The sequence below is a fragment of the Epinephelus fuscoguttatus genome, linkage group LG11 (assembly GCF_011397635.1).
Source record: "Epinephelus fuscoguttatus linkage group LG11, E.fuscoguttatus.final_Chr_v1".
NCBI classification, from domain to species: Eukaryota; Metazoa; Chordata; class Actinopteri; order Perciformes; family Serranidae; genus Epinephelus; species Epinephelus fuscoguttatus.
In genome coordinates, this window is record NC_064762.1 from 14813479 (window position 1) to 14833973 (window position 20495).

General features: G+C 41.9%; 2 protein-coding genes across 2 annotated transcripts in view; one reads left to right on the forward strand and one right to left on the reverse strand.

Moving 5' to 3' along the window:
- esrrgb (estrogen-related receptor gamma b) overlaps positions 1–20495 on the forward strand; it is a 208110-nt gene that overhangs the window by 11125 nt on the left and 176490 nt on the right. The gene's annotated exons all lie outside the window — the stretch shown is intronic.
- LOC125897567 (histone H2B-like) lies at positions 9386–9905 on the reverse strand. The gene is made up of 2 exons (XM_049590969.1): positions 9895–9905; positions 9386–9767 (listed from the first exon to the last, which is right to left on the reverse strand). The coding sequence occupies exons 1-2, from the start codon at positions 9903–9905 to the stop codon at positions 9386–9388; spliced, it is 393 nt and encodes a 130-aa protein (XP_049446926.1).

Below are 20495 nucleotides of genomic sequence, written 5' to 3' on the forward strand. Positions count from 1 at the left end.
TAAATTGGCTATCCACAAACCAATGGGTGAGATCACAGTAACTACTTACATTATTTTATACGGTCAATGCAACAAACTCATGTGTCTATACTACTGTAAATGAGCTACATAAGGAGTCATGGTGGAGAGAAGGAAAGGGTTCAGGGTTTGAATTCATTTAATGAAGAAAGATGACAGCGGCGTAACTGTAAATTGTTCAGTTCAAGTAAAGCCAAGTTCAGACTAAAGAATCACTAAGAATAGAAAAACCACGTGTTGCTGTGGCCTTCTCTGACAACAGCCCTCCATCCCTGGCCACGTCATTTACATCCCTGAAGCTGTTGACACACATGCTGGTCTCTGTCCTCACGGTGTGTCAGTCAGTATGTTCACATGCACGCAGTAGTGGATCTAAACTCATAGCTAGGCTAATAAGTCAAGTTGGACTTCTCGTCTTGTCTGAGCATACATGCAGAAGACAAAATCAAACTTCTGACCAAGTATGTCTGACTCCGCCTCGATAGGCAGCGCTGTGTCCTTTTTAATAAAGTGTTTCGCATTTTCCTACCATCCATAAACTTCAAAATGTTTAGCTCCTTCAGCTGTTGGAGCGTGAATGTAGTTTCCTTGTCCGTCCAGAAGTGCATCTTCTGCTTCTCTGTCGCCATGGTGTTTGTTTGTTTTCCGGGAGTTACTGCACTTCTGCTATGTCATCTCCTTCTTCCGGGTGAAAGCCTGCGAAAGAAAAAGTGGTGCATGTGCAGAACGCAGAGTCCGACTCCAGTCACACTAGGTGGATACGTGTAGCAATAGTTTGATTTTCAATCGAATTGTCGACGTGTGTTAGTCGAGTTGCAGATAGTCCAATTTCAGTCGAACTAAGCTGTTTACATGTATTTAAAAGTCCGGTTTCAGTCGGACTAAGCCAATAATTATATTTTCTCAAGCTGCATGTAAACATACTAGTGCCAAACAATGTGTTGTTGCTGCTGCTCTCTCTATGTACACGTGTCACACACACATAGTCTGACTGACTGATCGACACAGGTTATTTAAAGGTAGGATCTGGAGGATTTTCAAACAAAACAAAATATAGACATATACAAATGAAATCCTGCTTAATCATCACCTATGGGCTTCTACTCGTGTGGTGGTGACTCTGTTTGCAGAGCTCCTGCCCTTTAACTGTATTTTGATGTTTTTGTGAGCTCGGACCGCTTCTGGGCGGAGATTTCCCCAGCCAATGAGAGAGCGCAGGTGCCCTGCCCGAGCGTGTCCGAGCGTGCACCAGCGCGAGCCTTGCCTGAACCTCTTCTGTGAAGCCTTCTTCCATACCTCCGGGCTCCGTACACCCGGGAGAGTTGAGCCTGATGGGAGGGGCCGAATTTGAATGTGTGTTTACAAACAGCAACTGGAAAATCCTCCAGACCTTACCTTTAAATTATTGTGGTGTATTTATTATGAATATGGTCCATCTGAATCTCTGGTCATTTTGTTTGTTTTTGCTGTTTAACACTACTAAAATTCCAACTGTAGCAAGTATCTCACTATCATTCATATTTTCAAAAGCTACGAGTTATATTCAGCTACAAAATAAGCCTAAAAAGCTTGAAATCTGAATGGAAGTACAGATTGTTGTTGCTATACAGACGATACACCGACTCGTCTAGTTGCATTGGTGTAAAGCGGTAGGTTTTGCAGAATGGCGCGTTGCAAGTAGTTCCAAGGTTCAACTCATCTTGTGGCAAATCTTTGGTCTGATCTGGAAACTCCACCAATATGCTGCAACATCTCTCTTATCAAGAAGGGCTGAGCAGCACATCCGTTACTGAGAGTAAATATCCTATGTTGTAATAATATTGACACCATGCAGGCAGGTTTAGCAGATTTTGTCTTTGACAAAGAAAAGATTAAACTTGTGGGGCTTTTGCACACCTGCATGCCTTTTTTCTGCTCCGTGTCTACGCTGTGTTCAGACTCAGAGATTATAAAACAGATAATAAAACTTTTTTTCAAGGCAGAAAAATAATCAGGAATCAATCAGGGAATCAAAGAATCGGACCGATAAGCAGAATCAATGATGGCATTGGTATAATAATAATAAACAATTATCAAGTCTCATCCCTAAAGAAATCTTCCAGTAGTGAACAGGAAGAAGACATATCTGTTGTGCTGGTTGTTATGTTACAGCTCAGTCTCATAAAGATGATTTAGATTTCATGCAGACTGCTGTCGTCAAAACTGCTTTGACATTTATTAAATCTGTTTCTTTTTTTTCCAGCAACATTCAAACAATCTCATTAAACATCCCTCCTCTTTAATTATCTAAGATTTTAAATAACTTGATGTCATGGTGTGTTTCCTGTGGTTCACCATGATTACAGCCCTAACACTTTGGGTGCCACACTAACATTTGCCTTCAATTCTGTCACACAAGAAGGGCGCAACGTGTGTTGTGGCTGTGTTGATTAGCTACTGCAGTTGGGGACTAATTTCTTCCAGTGTTTTCCCGAGGCGTATGTGTTGTTTTCATTTTATTGTTCATGGGGAAAAGTAGCTCAGCTGGTAAAAAATGGAAAAATCACTTAATTTTTCCTCCACTGCAGAGCTACTGTTTTGGCTTTCAGAGCCCACTCCTCCGCCTACGCAGCTGTTCAGAGACTGGATCTCCATTAAATGGTTTATGTTTATGGGCATGTGGAGGTAAAGGTGCCATCAAATCCTGTCAGTCACACATTGCAATGGTCAGCACTACTGAAGGAACATTTTTCTACTGTACAGAAACTTAATGACAGGCAACGTATTCATGCAATTATTTGCAGGAAAAAACTTCACTGCTTGAAAGATAGACTTTCATTAAACTGGACTGTCTGTGCAGTAGAAAGACACAAATACTTTTGAACTTGGTGCTACATGACCAGAGAAAAGGATTGGGGCATTTGCCTTTGCTCAAGAGGTAGAAAGCCTACAACTACTAGAATGCACTGTGCCACACCAGACAAATAAACGCTCACACTGGTGGGTGACATAATGCAGGGTTGGCCATTTTGACACAGGAAACAGTATGGTGGCTGGCTGGTAACAAATGATCTCGAATAACAGTTAAACAGTGAGTTAAAATGTAGGGATGCACGATACATATCGGGTCGATAAATTATTGACTGATAATGGGAAATTTTTAGAATTGTGTGGTACTCTGATTTTTAAAATTATAGTCAATAAATAGCACTGATAATACAAGGCCAGACTGCTTTTATTAACTTAGCAAGGGCAGCATCTACACACCCTACACAGTGGGTGGCGGTACAGTGACCTTTAAACTTGGATTGCCAATAAACACAGAGAAAAAGAAGAACAACTGTGGCTCCCTGTCTAGAGGGCAAAACATGTCACGTTGTGGATGTCTTTTACAGTTCCAAAGAAAGACAACAGGATTGCGCTGAGGGTCTGATCTCCGACTGCCTGACATAGGTTAACGTTAGACACAACGCTGAAGGACCTCCGTCTCCAGAGTGTTAGCACGAGCTAATTAGCAGCAGCGGCTTACCTCCAACACTAAGCTTTTAAAAGGCTCGACTCTGTTGTTAAACTTATTAATAACCACTAGCAATGTGATGCTACAGTTAGCGATTATTTGTATCGTTACCTGGCAACCTGGTCTGCGTATGTGCGAGATACTTGTTTGAGTTGAGTGGATCAATAGCTCATCACTATTAGTTGTAGGCTAGTCTGTCGTGTGATGGTGGGTGTGTTCATAAAAATGTAGTGATATAAACTTCATACACCAGATGTAATGCAGACCTGCCGATTTTCATATGAGTCAGCTGTCATTGTTTACTTCTGTTAGCACAGACTCTGCAGTGTAGTTTATATTTTACTTATACACCAGAGAATTACACAGTAACACCGGGCTTCATCATTTCCTCTTTCTCACCATTAAAGGCTCTCTTAGTCTTCCTAAGCTTTGAAAGTTTTTGTCACATACAACAAACATCTCCTCACGATCCGCTAGTTACATGTGCTCTGAATATGCTGTGAAAAAGTCGGGTCTCTGTAGGCAGCCCAGGCTCTGCAAATGGCAACAAAAACATTTTGGTCCAGGCTGCACCAACCAGCCAGCGCGAGACCAGCAAAAGCAAGCACACACACATGAACGCTAGGGATGGGAATCGAGAACGGTTCCTGTTAAAAACCGGTTCCAACTGGTCCAATTCATCGACATCATTAGCCTTTATGCTTAACGATTCCCTTATCGATTCTTTTCATTACGCCGAATCTATGCTTGTCAGTCAGCAGCCTGTTCAACAACAAAGAAGACGTAATGGCGGAGAGACAGAAGCGGTCAAAGCCGTAGCTTCACTTCACGCTGTTGTTAGCCTCCCTGGAGCTGCTAGCTCACAGTGGAGCTTCAGCGCATCCTTGCTCCAGGTGGACGGCGGGGCACTGTTGTTGTTAGCCTCCCTGGAGCTGCTAGCCCATTGTGGAGCTTCGGCGTATCCCCGCTCCTGTTGTCGGATTTCATGGGAACACCAAGGATGGTAAGATAAGGGCAGTTGAGTTGATTTGCACGCTATTTGTTGTTATAATATGCTGGGCTAGCTGCGTTAGCTGCCTCACCTGAGTTAACTTAGCTGCACTAGCTGCGTGGTGTTGACACACTCAGGCTGTGAGCCGGGATTTATCTCTATATCACCAGCTAGGAGTAACCATAATGACAACTCATTGTGGCTGTTGTGACACAGATAACTGTATGCCAATGCTGGCTTATGACGTTGAAAGCTGCCATTAGTTTTTTGTGTGGTTAACAGTTAGACGGTGTCAAAACATTTTTTCAGATTTTTTCAAAATCTTTCTCATCATCTTTCTAAACTAGACCATGGCTTTAAGGTTCATAATAAAACATTCTGAAAGCAGATGTATTGGGTTACAAACAACAGGAGGTGATATCATTAATTCACAGGAGGAATCGATAAGGGAATCGATAAAGAATCGGATCGATAAGTAGAATCGATAATGGCATTGATATCGATAAAATCCTATCAATTCCCATCCCTAATGAACGCGGTGCCCATGTCTCACGGTGTCACGTAAATCCACACACGTGAACGCAGTGCCCAGAGAGGCAGTTAGAGCTACAATGAGGCTAAAAGGCGAGCTAGCTCCATTGTGTTTGATAACATTGTTGAACGTAAACACAAGTGAAGTGTTTTTGTTGCCATTTGCGGAGCCTGGGCTGCCTACAGAGACCGGACTTTTTCACAGCATATTCAGAGAACATGTAGCTAGTGGATTGTGAGGAGAAGTTTGCTGTATGTGACAAAAACTTTTCAAGCTTAGGAAGACTTAGAGAGCCTTTAACTGTACATTTAATACTGATTACTTTCGCATCCTTGTATTTATTATGATCATCTGTAGTGTAGGCTTATATAGGGGCAGGGGCGTTGGATTGGCCTTTTGTTGCATGTCATTGCCTCTCTCTGTCCTCCCTGACAGTTGACAGTTGTCCTGTCCAATAAAGGCAAAATGCCAAAACAAAATGTTTTGTAGCATGTATGACATTGTCAAGCCTACAATGTAGGTTTAGGTGATATGGTGATATGTTAAAATATTCCAACTGGCCGCCATCAGCCCAGCAACCCCATGTTGTGTCAGCAGCAAAATGTGTTCAAGCAGCACGTTTACTACACTTCTAACTTCTAACATCTTTTTCCTAAACAAACAAACACTTAAAACCTCATACCTTCTGAACGAGTTTTTCTCGTTTGCTTAATTGCTTTGTTAACTCATCGTAAAACACACTTCATTCAGACTTAAAAGAAAGAAAATAAAACTCACCAAAACCATTGGTTAGTCTTTCCACTGTTTCAACAATCACTTCTCTGGATTGGTCAAAATAAAACCATTAATTTGCAGTTATGTGTGCAAATATGTTGTTTTTCCTCACTGTATCTCTGCAGTTGCTAGTCCTGTAACGTTATTCCCACCTCTTGCAGTGACCATCTGTCTTAGCTCAGCTGTCTGTTCCACCAGTAGAGACTGACCTCTGGTGGCTCGTGTTGTGCACTACAATACATCCTCAATGCAGCACCTCTGTGTTAGTTTAATAGAAAAAGGAGCATCTGTATTTTCGACGGTATTGAAAATCATACCTTCAGGATTTCTTAATGCCTTGATTTACCAAAATACCTTGATACTGCACAAGCTTAGAGGGAAGTTCATCCGTGCATCCCTTTAATTTACCTTGACTTACCTTTTTTAAATGTGTCTTCTGAGAGCAGGAGAGGCCTGGGCCATCGTTTTCGGAGGAGGCTTCTCTGGCCGCGTCAGGTTTCAAAGCTGGCAGGCGGATCAGAGCGCAGAAGGTTTGTGAGCCTTGGCACTAACACACAGCACCAGGCTTTGAGGGCCCAGATTAACCTGCACAGTAGTTAAATAAACACACACATCCATGCGTGGCCGCATGAATGGATGTTTCATCACCGCTTGCTACGTTTCCGTGATCATACCGGTCTCACGCCCTGCTGCACTCCATGATGCAATTAGAAATAACACTGAAAACACTAAAACATATGTGGAGTATATGTTGACTGGCAGAGAGGTATAGGTATGGGTATAGTGGGCACCACAGTGAAAACGCCCTAAATGACCTCCTTCACTTTTGGAGCTTTTTCCTTGACTTTTTTTCCCCCCTCAGGGTTTGGTTTAGATGTTTGTCAGTTGTTAGCTGCCTCCCGTGTTCCCTGATCAAGCCTCACATTGTGCACTTTGGTCCCAGTAAAATTACCTCAAGGCCAAATTGGCTTGACCCCAGTGTGAGTCCATGGCAGAGTGGGGGCTGACTCTCAGACAACTGCAGGACGGGAGCTTAGTGGGGTGTGAGGTAAACCCCCATGGCGACGGGTCGTGTTAAAACAGCAGAGGCGGGAGGGGGTTGCAGGGCTTGTGTTTGTACACAGGGAACCCCGGGCTGCTCAGTAAAAAGAGCTTTATTATTTAGGCCTCTGCCAAGCAGAGATCAGGGTGGAAAATACACAGGATCCCCGGCGCCAAGTCCCTTGCTCTCGGAAAATCCGCCCCAGAAGCGTCCAAGCGAAGGGCCTGGATTTAATCACCCACTGCGGCATTTGTCCTCAATCTGAAGAAAGAAAGCTACAATCAATCTACATCAATGTGACTCTCAATCCCTCCACCAGCAATCGTATTAAAAAGACACGTTTTCTATTATGTGACTAACCCTCCATTTTAATTCTGGACACGCTTTCAGGAATGACTGATGTCTGTTAATAGAAACTGTCAAACTATCACTTGTTCTGGCAAAAAACTTAAACCTCCTTAGCTTCATGCCTCTGATAATATACACATCCATGCACTGCGTCATATAATGACATAATATTTACTGTACTGTATGTAAAATATTGTCTTGCACAAGAAAAAGAAAATCAATCTTCATCTTAATTTTGACATTTTAAGAAATGGGAAACACAGCGGCAGAGGTTTCACCTTGTTTAAAACTGCGGTCTGAATCCAGTGAACCAGAAGGCCGAGTTATGTTGAAAATGGCCTGTGTGGATCGAAGCTCTCAGTCACTGTGGATCTGTCACTGTTACCATTTGCTTTTGGACAAATCCAATAGGAGAGCATTAACTCAGGGCCAAAGTGCTCATTAGTACACAGAGATCTTGGACATTTTGTTTTGTAAAGTTCAATAGAGCTGCTGATGTACAGTAATAAAAGGGTCAGTAGATGGATGAATGGCATGAGGCCATATCTGGTGGTTTATGGGTTTGTTTAGTGATGGAAACTTCAACAGCATCAGACTGACAGTGCCTTTAGTTTTTCATCTGACCATAAAGCGAGCCAGAAAGTCTGCATCGGGCAAACAAACTCCGGACTTTTACTCAAGAGACTGCTGTTTGCTTCCTGTGTGCGTTATGTGCGAATAACTTTTGTGACATGGCGTTACATTATGTTAGCATAAAACCTAGCCTAGGGCTGGGCGATACAACAATGATGTACGATATATCAATGTATTTTCAAGCAAGATATAAATTTAGACAACACCATTTATACCAATACAGGGTCAAGTTGCGTTACATAACGCATACAAGTGTGCTTCTCTCTTTCTCACACTCACTGCATAGCTCAGCCCCACTTATTCACTCCCAAGTTTTCCAGCGACACAAAGTGAGAGACAGAGCTGCTCCTCTGTTTAATCTGTCTGTTAGTCTACAGTGCGACATTGGTCTATATGTTGCACGTGCTACGCTAAATCAGTCTGTGAGATGATTAGCATTATTGCAACACACATGCAGTCCAGTGCTGCGCTGCTAGTTTGTGTGTGTGGTGGATCATAGCGCATCACCATTCTTCTTGGTAGTTGTAGTCTATTGTGTGAGAATGTGTTGATCTGACAGGCACTTTGACAATTTGTACCACTCGTCTTATATAAAAAGACCTCAGAAGTCAAATAATACTCGTGAAAAAGTTCAGAAAACAATGTGAAATGTGGAGCTGACACAGGTTTGGACATTTTCACAACCAATGACCTCTACCTGGGTTGACAGCTACTCCATCAGAGTTTGACTTCCATGCTTTATGACATCATCATTTAGGTATTACCATTTTTTGGCCGAAAAACGTGGGGACAAATTCAAGGCCTGACTGAGGAAATCTTCAGACTCTGTACTGTCAAGCTGTTTCTGTTGTTTTCTAGCATCCTCTCTCACACCCTGCCCACAGGCAAAGTCCTCTCTGCTTCAAATCATCCACCTTCAGTCCTCTGCCCAGAAAAGACAAGGTTGCCTGCCTCCCTGACTACAAGCCAGAGACGATGACCTCAGTCCTAATGAAGACCAGCAAGTGCCTGGTTTTGTCCTTCACCAAATGTGTCACACACCCATCATAACTTGTTTCCTTTCACTTTTCCTGCATGAGAGTCGAAAAGGACTTGAACAGCCCCTCATACCTAAACAGCTGCTTACACCTGGACACTTTGCTAGGATGGTGGTTATTGCTCTGAGTTCACTTCCAAATTCTCAGTTAAATGCTTGGATGGCAGAACTGTGTCTAGGACCGGTCTCATATAATTCAAAACACAGTTCATTCTTTGCTTCCAGAGAGACAGTATTTGAGAACTGGATTTTCATCATGTGTGACACGTGTGACCTGGATGATGCAAGTGACCTGATGACGGAGACAGACTCTCAGTAGTTGTCTTCTTCTATCTGTATTTATCTTTCATCTGTTATGCCATGCCATGCTTGTGAATTTGAGAACACCTTGAAGGAACTTGGACTCTACAATACCTGATTAGATTTTGGCAGTTTAAAGTGACTGTGACCTTGCGTCCATCTCATTGTCGAGAACCCAATATCTCAAGAACGACTTTGTTAAACAGTTGAGTGGTTTACTTGGATCTGGTGTACTTGGTCACGGCCTTGGTGCCCTTGGACACACCGTGCTTGGCCAGCTCACCGCGGAGCAGGTGATGCACAGCGGTCTGGATCCTCTTAGAAGTGATGGTGGAGCGCTTGTTGTAGTGAGCCAAACGAGACGCCTTGGCAATGTGCTCAAAGATGTCACTCAGGAAGGAGTTCATGATGCCCATGGCCTTGGATGAGATGCCGATGTTGGGCTGGACCTGCTTTAGCACCTTGTAAACATAGATAGAGTAACTCTCCTTCCTGGAGCTTTTCCTCTTCTTGCCTCCTTTGCCGGGAGCCTTGGTCACGCCTTTCTTGGAGCCCTTCTCAGGAGTGGGTTTTGATGAGTCAGCTATGTTATCTCCTCTTCAATAGACTTAAAAGAGGTCAAGAGGTCTTGAGGGAATTTCTTCAAATTTGGAGTCCAGTTGGACTCAGTGATGAACTGATGAGATTCTGGTGTTCAAAGTTCAAAGATCAAGGTCACTGTGACCTTGCGTCCATCTCATTATCGCAAACGTATATCTCAAGAAGGTCTCAGAGGAATTTCCTCAAAATTGGCACAAACGTCCACTTGCACTCTGGGATGAGTTGATCAGAATTTACCAGTCAAAGGCCAAGTTCACTATGACCTCATAAAACATGTTTTTGGCCATAACCCCAGAATTTGTACGCTAATTATTATGAAATTTCACACAAATGTCTAGTAGGATAAGATGATGAAGTGATGACATTTTGTATTCAAAGAGTCAAAGGCCAGTGTCACTGTGACATCATAATGTTCTTCAGAAACACTTTCCCGGCCATTACAGAAGGGAAGACATTGGGTCATATACTGAATTGGTGACACTAATCTTGGATGTCGATCTTGAAACTGTGGTGATTGTATAGATTTTTTGTGCTGCCGGGTTGAAGATGTGTATGAAGCATCCACGTTCTAGAATATGCAGCTTCTTTACAGCAACATTTGAAGCATTGTGAGGAGTCGTGGCCACATAGGAGTTTGGACAGACATGGATGTAAACTGTAACTGCAACTTGTCTGGTTTGCAGGGGCATACCAGGCAGTAATTATAGTTTTCTTCTTTGCCGTGGTATCGAAAGAGCTACCAAGTATCATTTTTGATACTAATATTACAAAGAAGTTAAAAATTCTGGTACCGTGACAACCCTAAAACGAAGCTATATGAACGCCATAAAGCTGGAGCAGTGGTGGGAGAGAGACTCTCAACTACAATTCCAAAAACAGTTTGTTATCCTTTTGGAAGTAATATCAATTGACAGTCTACAGGCTTGTATCATCGGTTGGAGCAGGAAACACTCTGAGCTACAGTTTATCAACCTCCGGCACAACTGTAGTATGGAGTAGAGGGCTTTTGGCGCGGATTGTCAGTAACAAAACAAAAGATATAGCAAACACAGTTACAGCCCAACGGGTTGCTGACATAGACTCTATAAGATGATGGACATAGCTACTGTGATGCCACCAATTGGTTTGTTGACTCTTGTTGTGAAGACTCTTGTTGTGAATCTTGTGTTTCGGCTTTCACCATCTTGAATCTTTGGAGCGAGAAGTGACCATATTTGGATGAGAGGGAGGAGCAAGGAGTGGATCTGACTTATAGACTGTGTTTATGCCTAAGCAAAAAGTTGGCATTTTAACATGCGGTCTGTTGGGATTAAAACACTCCTGGAGACAGCCTCAAGTGGCCATGCCAGAAACAGCGGCACCAGCTTGGCTTTATTTTTAACCCTGGTAGTTGCTGCTGGTTACAAATGGTAGTCCGACGAACAGGAAAATGGCTTAAGTGTTACCTGGACAGGCCAAGAAAGATGAAAGAGTATGCAGCCCCTGGAGGATGAAAAAATAGTCCCAACCAGCAAAGAGGCCCATGGCATAGGCGGTTCTAGCTGTGTGCATAATTTTCAAAAGGAAACAAAATCAAAGTTGTAATGAACCAGAAAGTAGTTTCTAACAATATCCAGTTAACTTTCAGAGATGATGCTCATTTGCAGAGACCAACATTAACTTTTTGTGTATTACTTTGCTTGTGTTCTTTCATAGCTCGTTATAGAAATCTTCGCCCTTTCCTCCACATTAGCCTCAGAAAACATGACTTCAAGCCATAACCAGATCCCATTTTTTTCTTTTTATACTCAGTATAACTACATCATGATAAACTGTTCCAAAGCCCTGCTGGACACCACCGCCCACCAACATGTGTTCAAAGAGAATCACTTCTTAGGCAAATACCCCTGGGATCAATCACCTGCCATAAAAAAGGGAAAATGTAGCCATATCACCTCCAACGTCCTCTTTGATCCACCAAACAGGTTCTGAGATCACAAGAAAACCGAATTCTTCAACTGACAATCATCTGGATGAAGATGTTAGAAACTGAAGGCAAAGCGAGTCATATCCAAAACACACCCTGTTTGTGATTCACCAAACAAACACAGCTGCTGTTGGCCGATAGCATCCAGGCATCTATCCAGTCTTAACAGTGTTGCAAAGTACAGTAAGTTCACCACTTAAACACACACTAATAGGTTTCCTTCTCTAAACTTTCTCTGTATTGTTTTAAGGCCCAATAATTAGATTGATCAGCATATTTATTGCCAGTGTTTTCACATGCAGTTGGAGTTCAAGTTACAGAACACAAATAAGCAAATTGCAGTGTGTGTTCCTCAATTGGTATCATGCTTAAAATTAGCCCATTTTTCCTAACATAACTGCCTGCACATGTTATTCTTGCATCAATGCCTTTCGCAGCTGGTGGGGGGGAGGGGGGGGGGGGGTTAAGTAACCCTCCAAGTTAGGCTAAATTTTGGCAAGGGACAACAGACATGGCCATTTTCAAAGGGGTCCCTTGACCTCTGATGGGTTGTATGGGTACCCACGGGTCTCAGCCTCACGGACATGCCCACTTTATGCTAGTCACATGCAGTTTTGGGTAAAAACAATGCAGTTTTTAATGCAGTTCAGATGTGTTTTTTGCCTGTTGTATTTGAATATTTGTACATACTGTGGTCCCTGAACAGTCTTTGAATTGCATAAGTTGGGTATAACTGGAGAGCTGAGACTCTAACCCAATTTTTTTCATGTGTGATGATGTTAGCCCCCAAGGTAGCCATTTCATTGAAGTGAGTCCATTTATTTTAATTGGGCATCACTGTATAAAATGATCTTTAGGGTGCTTTCAGACCTAGAGTTGTCTTGCTTTGGCTTGAATCAAGTACTAATTTGGTTATAAAGTTGGATAATTGCCTAGAGTTGGTTCGTGTTCTCACGGCAGCATTTACAAGTGGACCAGATAAATGCCTTGCTCGAGAAAGTTGCTCTTGATGGGTCAAACAAAATGTTGAAGAAGAGTACACTTGCAAGATAAATGTGACACTTTCTAATGTGGGAGGGACAACTACGCAGGTTGATTTTAGCGCTGCTCATCATGGACTATATTGCTATCATTGCTCATTTTAGTCAAACCATACAGTTTGAAAACGAGGCGCGGCTCCAACTAGAAAACAATGTTTTGATGCATTGGATGTGCTGAATGTGCATATTAAGGCAGTACAGGAGGAGGTGCACATTAATAATCCTCCAGGACTGTAACATGCTCATGTTTAACCCAAACATTTGTGACCGGACCAAGACCGCTTCTTCAAGAAGGTCTTGGTCTGGTTGTTTTGGTGTGCCACTGAGTGCGATTGCTGTGTTCACACCTGCCCAAATGAACCACACCTAGGGGGCAAACGAACTTGGATTCAATTGACCCGAACCAAACAGGGCAGGTGTGAAAGCACCCTAAGTGACCTTAAGGATCATCACAGCCTTGTGAAACTTTACAACCACAAACTAGAGACCTCAGGCATTCTGAGGGTGAATTGCTTTCAAAGGAATTGACAATAAGGGAAATTCTCAGCATTTTCCAGAACAGAGGTGCACACAGTCCAACAGTTTAACAGCTCAGTGTAGGATGTTAGCTGCTGCTGTGTTAGCTCGTGCTAACCGGGCAGAGAGAGCAGGAGGAGGGCAGCTCATGGAGACAGTCTTTCAGCGCTGCTTCCAACAGCAGCAACAGCTGATCACTGAGGATCACCTCTTAACCCCCATCCATCCCCAAAATAGCCTGCAAAATCCTGAGGGGACTGATGTGTGTGTGTGTGTGTGTGTGTGTGTATATATATATATATATGTATATATATGTATATATGTATATATGTGTGTGTATATATATATATATATATATATATATATATATATATATTTGTAATTTAATTTTTTGATTGCATTTTTAACATGAAAATCAAACAAACAGGCAGGAGGTCCAGCTAATATTGACAGACATTAATACAGGAAAGGCAGCTATTCAGTCACAGCGGTGAGCCAGTCATTATAATTGTTCTGATATATATTCGCTGAAACTGTCCCATTGTTTATTAACCATATCATTTTCCCTATTTAATCTTCCCAACATCTTTTCACATGCAGTAGTTTCCATCATTTGAACCATCCACATATTCAGAGTAGGAGTTTGGGGCTTCTTCCAACACCTTAGAATCATCCGAGCCCAGGTTATAAGGCTGGTTTTCATTTTTCTAAATACAAATTTATTTAAATTTGGCACTATAGTTTTGTAGTGGAGACACAGTCTTGGTGAACTAGGCAATTCACATTCTAACCATTTACCAATATAATCCAGGGGGGACTGGTATATTGAAAATAAGAGGGTTTCTCAGCTATTTCCAGAACAGAAGTACTCGCCATCCAATCGCCAAGAAATGTAGTTCTTACAGACTCTTCTTAGAAATGTCATAAGTTTTTGATGATATACAGCATGGATTTTTCTATGGTGTTACACAGACACAGTTTGAAAAGGTGCCTGACAAAAAAAAAAGGATTATTACATATTTATGATAAGAAAAACTTGACAGACAATGCTAAGCTGCATTTTAAATTATTCTTCAGGTCCCCAGCTTCCAGATGATGTATACCACTTCTATGTGACATATACTGTTGATCTGCTGTTTCCCCATACAGATCCCCTGTCCTCTCTAAAAAAGACAGATATTGGCCTATGGTGGGTCTCAGAGGGTTAAGTGGAGATTTAAGCACCACTAAAATATAATATCTAATATAGCAATCACTATAAATCACGTACTATAATGTATACATATGCAAGTGAATGTCAGAATCAGCTGCTAATTTATTCCGAGATTCTTTTCTTTGTAACAAGTCTGTAAATCAACAAGAACAAAGAAGATATGCTGAAATAAATCTTGAAGGCACCTGCTCTTATGCTCCATGCTGCACAATCTTTGTCCTCTTTAATTTACTCAGCGTCAGAAACCTGCTATTGAGTCATTGTCTGGCCCCCTCAGGCTAAACTTGATCCAGGATCCTCTGGCCGGCTCCCATGTGTTCGTCTCACTATTGGATGAAGCAGGTGGATGAATCACCACACGGAGCTCTGATTTGCTGCATCAGCCGTCCGTCTGTTTGCCTTTTTGCCCTTCTGGCTGTATATCATCTAAACTCTTCATGTTTGGATTTTAGTGGGGTAAAAAAAAAAAAACACCATTCCTCTGGAAATGATCCCCCTGGCAAGAAAAGGTCAACTGTGAATGTGATCACTGAGAGTGAAAAGGGAAGTTACATCAGCCCTCCAATAAGCCAGGTTAGTGAATTATGATCAGTCATAGTCTAAGACTTCCACAAAGCCCGATGAATGTGTAGCAACAGCAAGAGCTGGTTTTGGCTTGGTTAAGTCAACTACCGAACCCACCGCCTCAACAGCCTTGGATTTACTCTGAGAATTTATCAGAAACGACATATTCCTAACACACCCAGTGTTTAGCTAGCTAGCTAGCATGCACAGTGGGATGTTTCACTTAACAGCATTATACTCTGGTCAAGTGAATATTTCTCCTTGTGGGTAAGAATACATGTGTGTCTGCATGCATCGTTGCATTTTTAAGTCCACCGCTAAATACAGAATGAGAGCTCACAGGGTCAGACAGGCTCCTGGCAGCTGCAAGGCTGTTGACGTTCCCCCTTTATCCCAGTTTACCCTCTGCCTCAGTGTAAAGGAAGTCACTAAAGTTATTATCATAATCCCACACAGCAATTAGCCCTTTTGTCTTGGGTCTTTTTTGTTTTCCTTTTGAAACATCCGTCATCACACAGAAATGCAAAGTGATGCAACAGATATCCTTCTCAGAGAAATACAGGCTGATGATGCATCACATACAGTCGGCTGTCGGGGGTTTTCCCCCCACTCACTGCTGGAAGCAAAACTAAAGTTAATCACAAGCTAAAATGAAGCTTTAATGATCCATGAGGGGAACTTTGGTTGCTCTATCAGCAAATAGCAAAAGGATATAATAATAGTGAAAACAGTTAATGTGAATGGTCTGCATTTATTTCTCCCAGGACCGAGGGAGTAATGAATGTACAATAAAGAATATTAAAGGGACAGTTCACCTCTCAAATCAAAAATACATATTTTTCCTCTTAACTGTAGTGCTATTAATCAGTCTAGATTGTGTTGGTGTGAGTTGCTGAATACTGGAGATATCAGCCATAGAGATGTCTGCCTTCTCTCCAATATAATGGAACTAAATGGCACTCATGTAGGAACTATTTTCTTCCTGCTGAACTACACCCACCAACTGGAATACTGCACAGAAGAAAGACTTCATCTACTGTTAGCTCAACTAGCACCAGTGAGCTAGCTAATATTACAGCTCAGCCAAGGACGACGCCATTAGTGTTTACATCTCTCACTGTCACGAGCACAAGCCTCTTGTTCATGAGTAGATGCACGCTTCCTTCTGCACAGTGATACAGTTGGCAGTTGTAGTTCGGTAGAAAGAAAATAGTCCCCACGTTAAACTGCTCACAAGAAGATCTGTGAATTATCTTGAGTAACCAGGTCATGATTTCTGGAAAGAGACATTAATATTACTTTTTTTATTTATTTTTTTATATTTATTTGGCACTTTGAGCACCACAAGCTGAGTGCCATCTTATTCCATTATATTGGAGAGAAGGCAGAAATCTCTGTGGTCGATATCTCCAACACTCGTCAACTCACACCAAAACCATCTGATGAATAGCACTACAGGTAAAAGGAAAAAATGTGTATTTTTGATTTAAGGCTAAGTTCAAGTCATTTATTTTCCAATCGTCTTAAATCGTCAAAAATCTTAAATTTACCAGGGAAAAAAATCTATATAATCTTTATCTATATAATACCATACATTTGTGAGAGATTAAGACACAAATTTATGAGAAATATGCCTTCTGGGCTTTCTTTCAGAAAGTCATGCGGCGTATTGGAGTGACAAAATCCACACAGGCAGGAAGTCATGGTAGATGAATGGGTCAAGCAGAGACCGTCAACACTGGCTTAATATTTCTGGACTTAGTTAACTTATTATTATTATCAGTTTTTGGGATGTATAAAGCTGCTGAATCTACACTGTAACTTTAGCAGAACAGCTGAATATTTGTGTTAACCGTTCAGATAACGTCCCAGACATTAGCATAACCTTTATTTTGGAACTAGGGCCATTACACGCATCTCAGTTGCAATAGAACAGGAATCCACAAACCTACTCAATGAACATTTAGCCCTCAGGGCGAAGGTACAGGACTCTGAGGTGCAGGAGGGCCCCCTTTGGAAGAAGCCTGATCCCCTCAGTTATCACAGCCCTTAACAGCAAACCCCAATTCAGTTCAATTTTTGAACCTTAACGGGACGTCTTGATTAGACGTTTAACTAATGGTTATTCAACGTGTCAGTGTTTGCTGGGACTCACTGTTTACTGGTGGGGTCTGTGGTGTGATGAGTTTAACACAAACTTGCAAAGAGAAGCAATGTAGTTCCATTACAAAAAAAAGAAAACACAATTTTTATGGGTAATTTTCTTGTAGATTTACGATTCTCATGTCATTGAAATTCTCCCCCTGCTCCATTTTCTTTTCTTTTTTTTTTTAACCAGCAATGGCCCTAAGGCGCCATCATTGGGTATAAACAATAACAATAGCATGGTTTAGTTGTCACGCTGGATATTCAGATGTGAAAAATAATGCCATAACCTCTTAAAGCACCCTCAATAGGTTTTCTGAGCCTGAAATATGGACAAATTCAAGTTCATACAGTTCTCTCATTCTTTTGGCACAAGTGTTAAATCCTTCCTGTGACTCTCTTTCCTCCAGTTTGGCCGCTATTCCTCTCTTGAGATGACGTAAAATGCTTTGCTGGTTTAAAACTAATATTGTTGTATGGGATTTGCAAGGAAATTAGGGTTTTGCTTGAAGCCTAGAGGGCCCTTCGGCAGGCTGTTCCCAGTGAAAAGTGATCTGCTGGAGGCTCCAATCGTCTTTATAATGAACTCTAGTTTGTTTTCCACAAAGAGGACATTGCTAGTTTATAAAGCAGAATGTTTCTCTTGAGTAAAATTGCATCATCATCAGAGCAAGATTGATTTTAAGATACATTTTCTTTTCTGAATATATCGGCAGAATAGATGTGAATCACACGGTGCAGATTGTTGTGGTTTGTGATGATACATGGTGTCAGCGTTCGGAGTCACTAGTGGTTATATTGCTCATTTGCTTCTAAAACCACGCATTACAGAGTGGCTGCTACTTGCACTGAGTCCTGGTGTCTGTTTTCGCAACAGCACAAGAAAAACACAGTGCTGCCACGATCTCTCACTCGACTCTCCACATCAATCCCCAGTGTGGACTGCTGATGCCTTTTTCTCCCCATATGACTCTTATTAGTTTGATATGAAAACCCGGCTTCGTCTTTATTCTCATGGTCGAGAGCCATTCTCACTCTGTGTGATTTTCAACTTCCCATCTGTAGTCCTCGCTGCCGCAAATCAGTCCCTGACCAGCAGGCTGCAAAGAGACGTATTTGTTTTGGATGCACAGTAGAGAGCTCATGCACGACCCTGAAGTTCAAATAAAGCCCGCTTGATAGTTACAGTGTGACTCCTGGATTAGATTTTTGTCCATCATTGCAACAGTACGTGGAAATTTTGGAGGTCATTTACAACCAAACCATTTCCCCTTTTCTTCTAGGTCAGAATTATAATTAAAAAATGACATCATATGCATTTGTTTCTCATAGTACCGCCATTAAACTGCAGCGCTTTTGAAGTCTTTGTTGTACTGGGAGCTGCTCAAGGAGCCACCGGGAGGGAGGTTTCCGTATAAGGTGTCCCTGCGCTGTCAACACTTGAAGAAATCAAAGCCCCCTCGTCCCTTCCTGTATGAAAACGCTCTCATGTTTTCAATTTCCCAGCGAGCGGTGGACTTTTGACTCTTTTTCACAATACTTTTCACACTAAAAAAAGCCTCCTGCGGCACGTTGGAGCCCACAGAGCTGCTGACATGTGCACCAGCTTAAGCTTTCACAACTAACGTCATCCCGCCATCGCTGCTAATTTTTTAGCGGCAGGGGTGAAAGACCCCTGTGGTGAGCATCTCTGTGGTATGTTATCTGCCGGTAATTAAAGGCTGATGTTTTGTGGGGACAGCAAAAATGGTTTTTCTTTCTTGTATACATAATTATTGTCTAGTTACTAAACAAAGTTGGTGCTTGTTAGAGGGGTTATGTCGCTCTGTTTTCAGTTTGTGTGAATGAATGCAGAGTTCAGATCCAAGATTTCCTTTATGATGAAGTGTATTCACTTTTTGGTATCTACTTTGCTGTCACCATCCATTTCAAACATTTCTAGAATGACTTTTACCGTGATAACAAACATTACCTGTGCAGGAAAATGAGAGTTGAGCGGACAGAAGACAACGCCACAGTGTGGTGTTTTAAACAGAAAGGCCCAATGCAGACAACAGGATTGAGTTGCAATAGTCTGTGTGTAAATTCCACCCTGAGTCCTCACTAACTGCCAGCTAGTCTCAAACCAGTGATTTACTAAATTGCACCATGAGAATGAGTTGCTAAGAAACATCTGTTGTATCTCTTAATCAAATGCAATTAACAGGAAGTCACCGTCGCTAAAACAAAACCTCAGTGACGAGGCAGAATACAAACTTTAAGTGCCGTAAGTGTAGGTATGATCTGTATAAATATATACAGGAAATAAAACCATTGAAAATAAGATTCTCTGCCACAGCAGTCCTGCTGTAGGGGTTGACTTTAGTTTCACCATCCCTGAGCAGTTCACTCAGACCTTGCTCAGACCTTAAACATCTATAGGCAGATGCTGCGTCAGCCCGTTACAGCGATACGTTAGCAGTGTTGCCATATTGGAGAAAGCAAGACTTGCCTATAAACAAATGTATGCAAACAGGAGAGCAAACTGGTTTTTCTGGATAAAAATTATTATAGCGTTTATATTTCTCAACCGATTGCAATGAGTTGTTTATATATTCAAGGGTTTATGACAAATGTGTAATAGAAAAAAAGTTTATGATCTCAATATGTAAGGTAGATGCTTTAAAGAGGAGTTAAGTAAGCATGGAGCCCACACTGTAACTAACTGCACTCCCTGAAGAAATACTATCATATTTTTGGAAAAATGAACCAGGGATTCCAGAGAAAAGCAGACAGAGGAGTCACAGTGTAAAAGTGAACCACCACATCACTGCTGATCGCCACAGAAGACAATGAATATAAAGGGAAACTTTGCTGATATTGAACCAGCTGTGTGGCATCACAGTGTGTGCAGATGAACAGTGTTTGGCTTCCCTTCGTGTCACCAGCCGCCTGACCTCTGCTGGACCTCTGCTGATGGATGGGCGTTGAGCTCCAATGCAGTCAGTTCATAAATATAAATGTTACAATGTTTTATCCGCAAAAAATGCAGCTTCCCTGTTTACCTGTATTTACTTTTTGGCAAGTCTTACAACCTCCAATATGGTGACACCGCTGAGGTATGATCCAGCAGCCAATGAGGCATCTCTGTTTCTATGGCTCAGACATCAGGGGGCGCCAAGAATATACAGGAAGTGAAACATAGCACGCTAATTTGCTAGGAAAGGCTACTGTAGCTGAAAGCGAGAAGATTTATAAATAACCCCATGTTGTTAAAGTATTATTCAACACAATACAGCAAC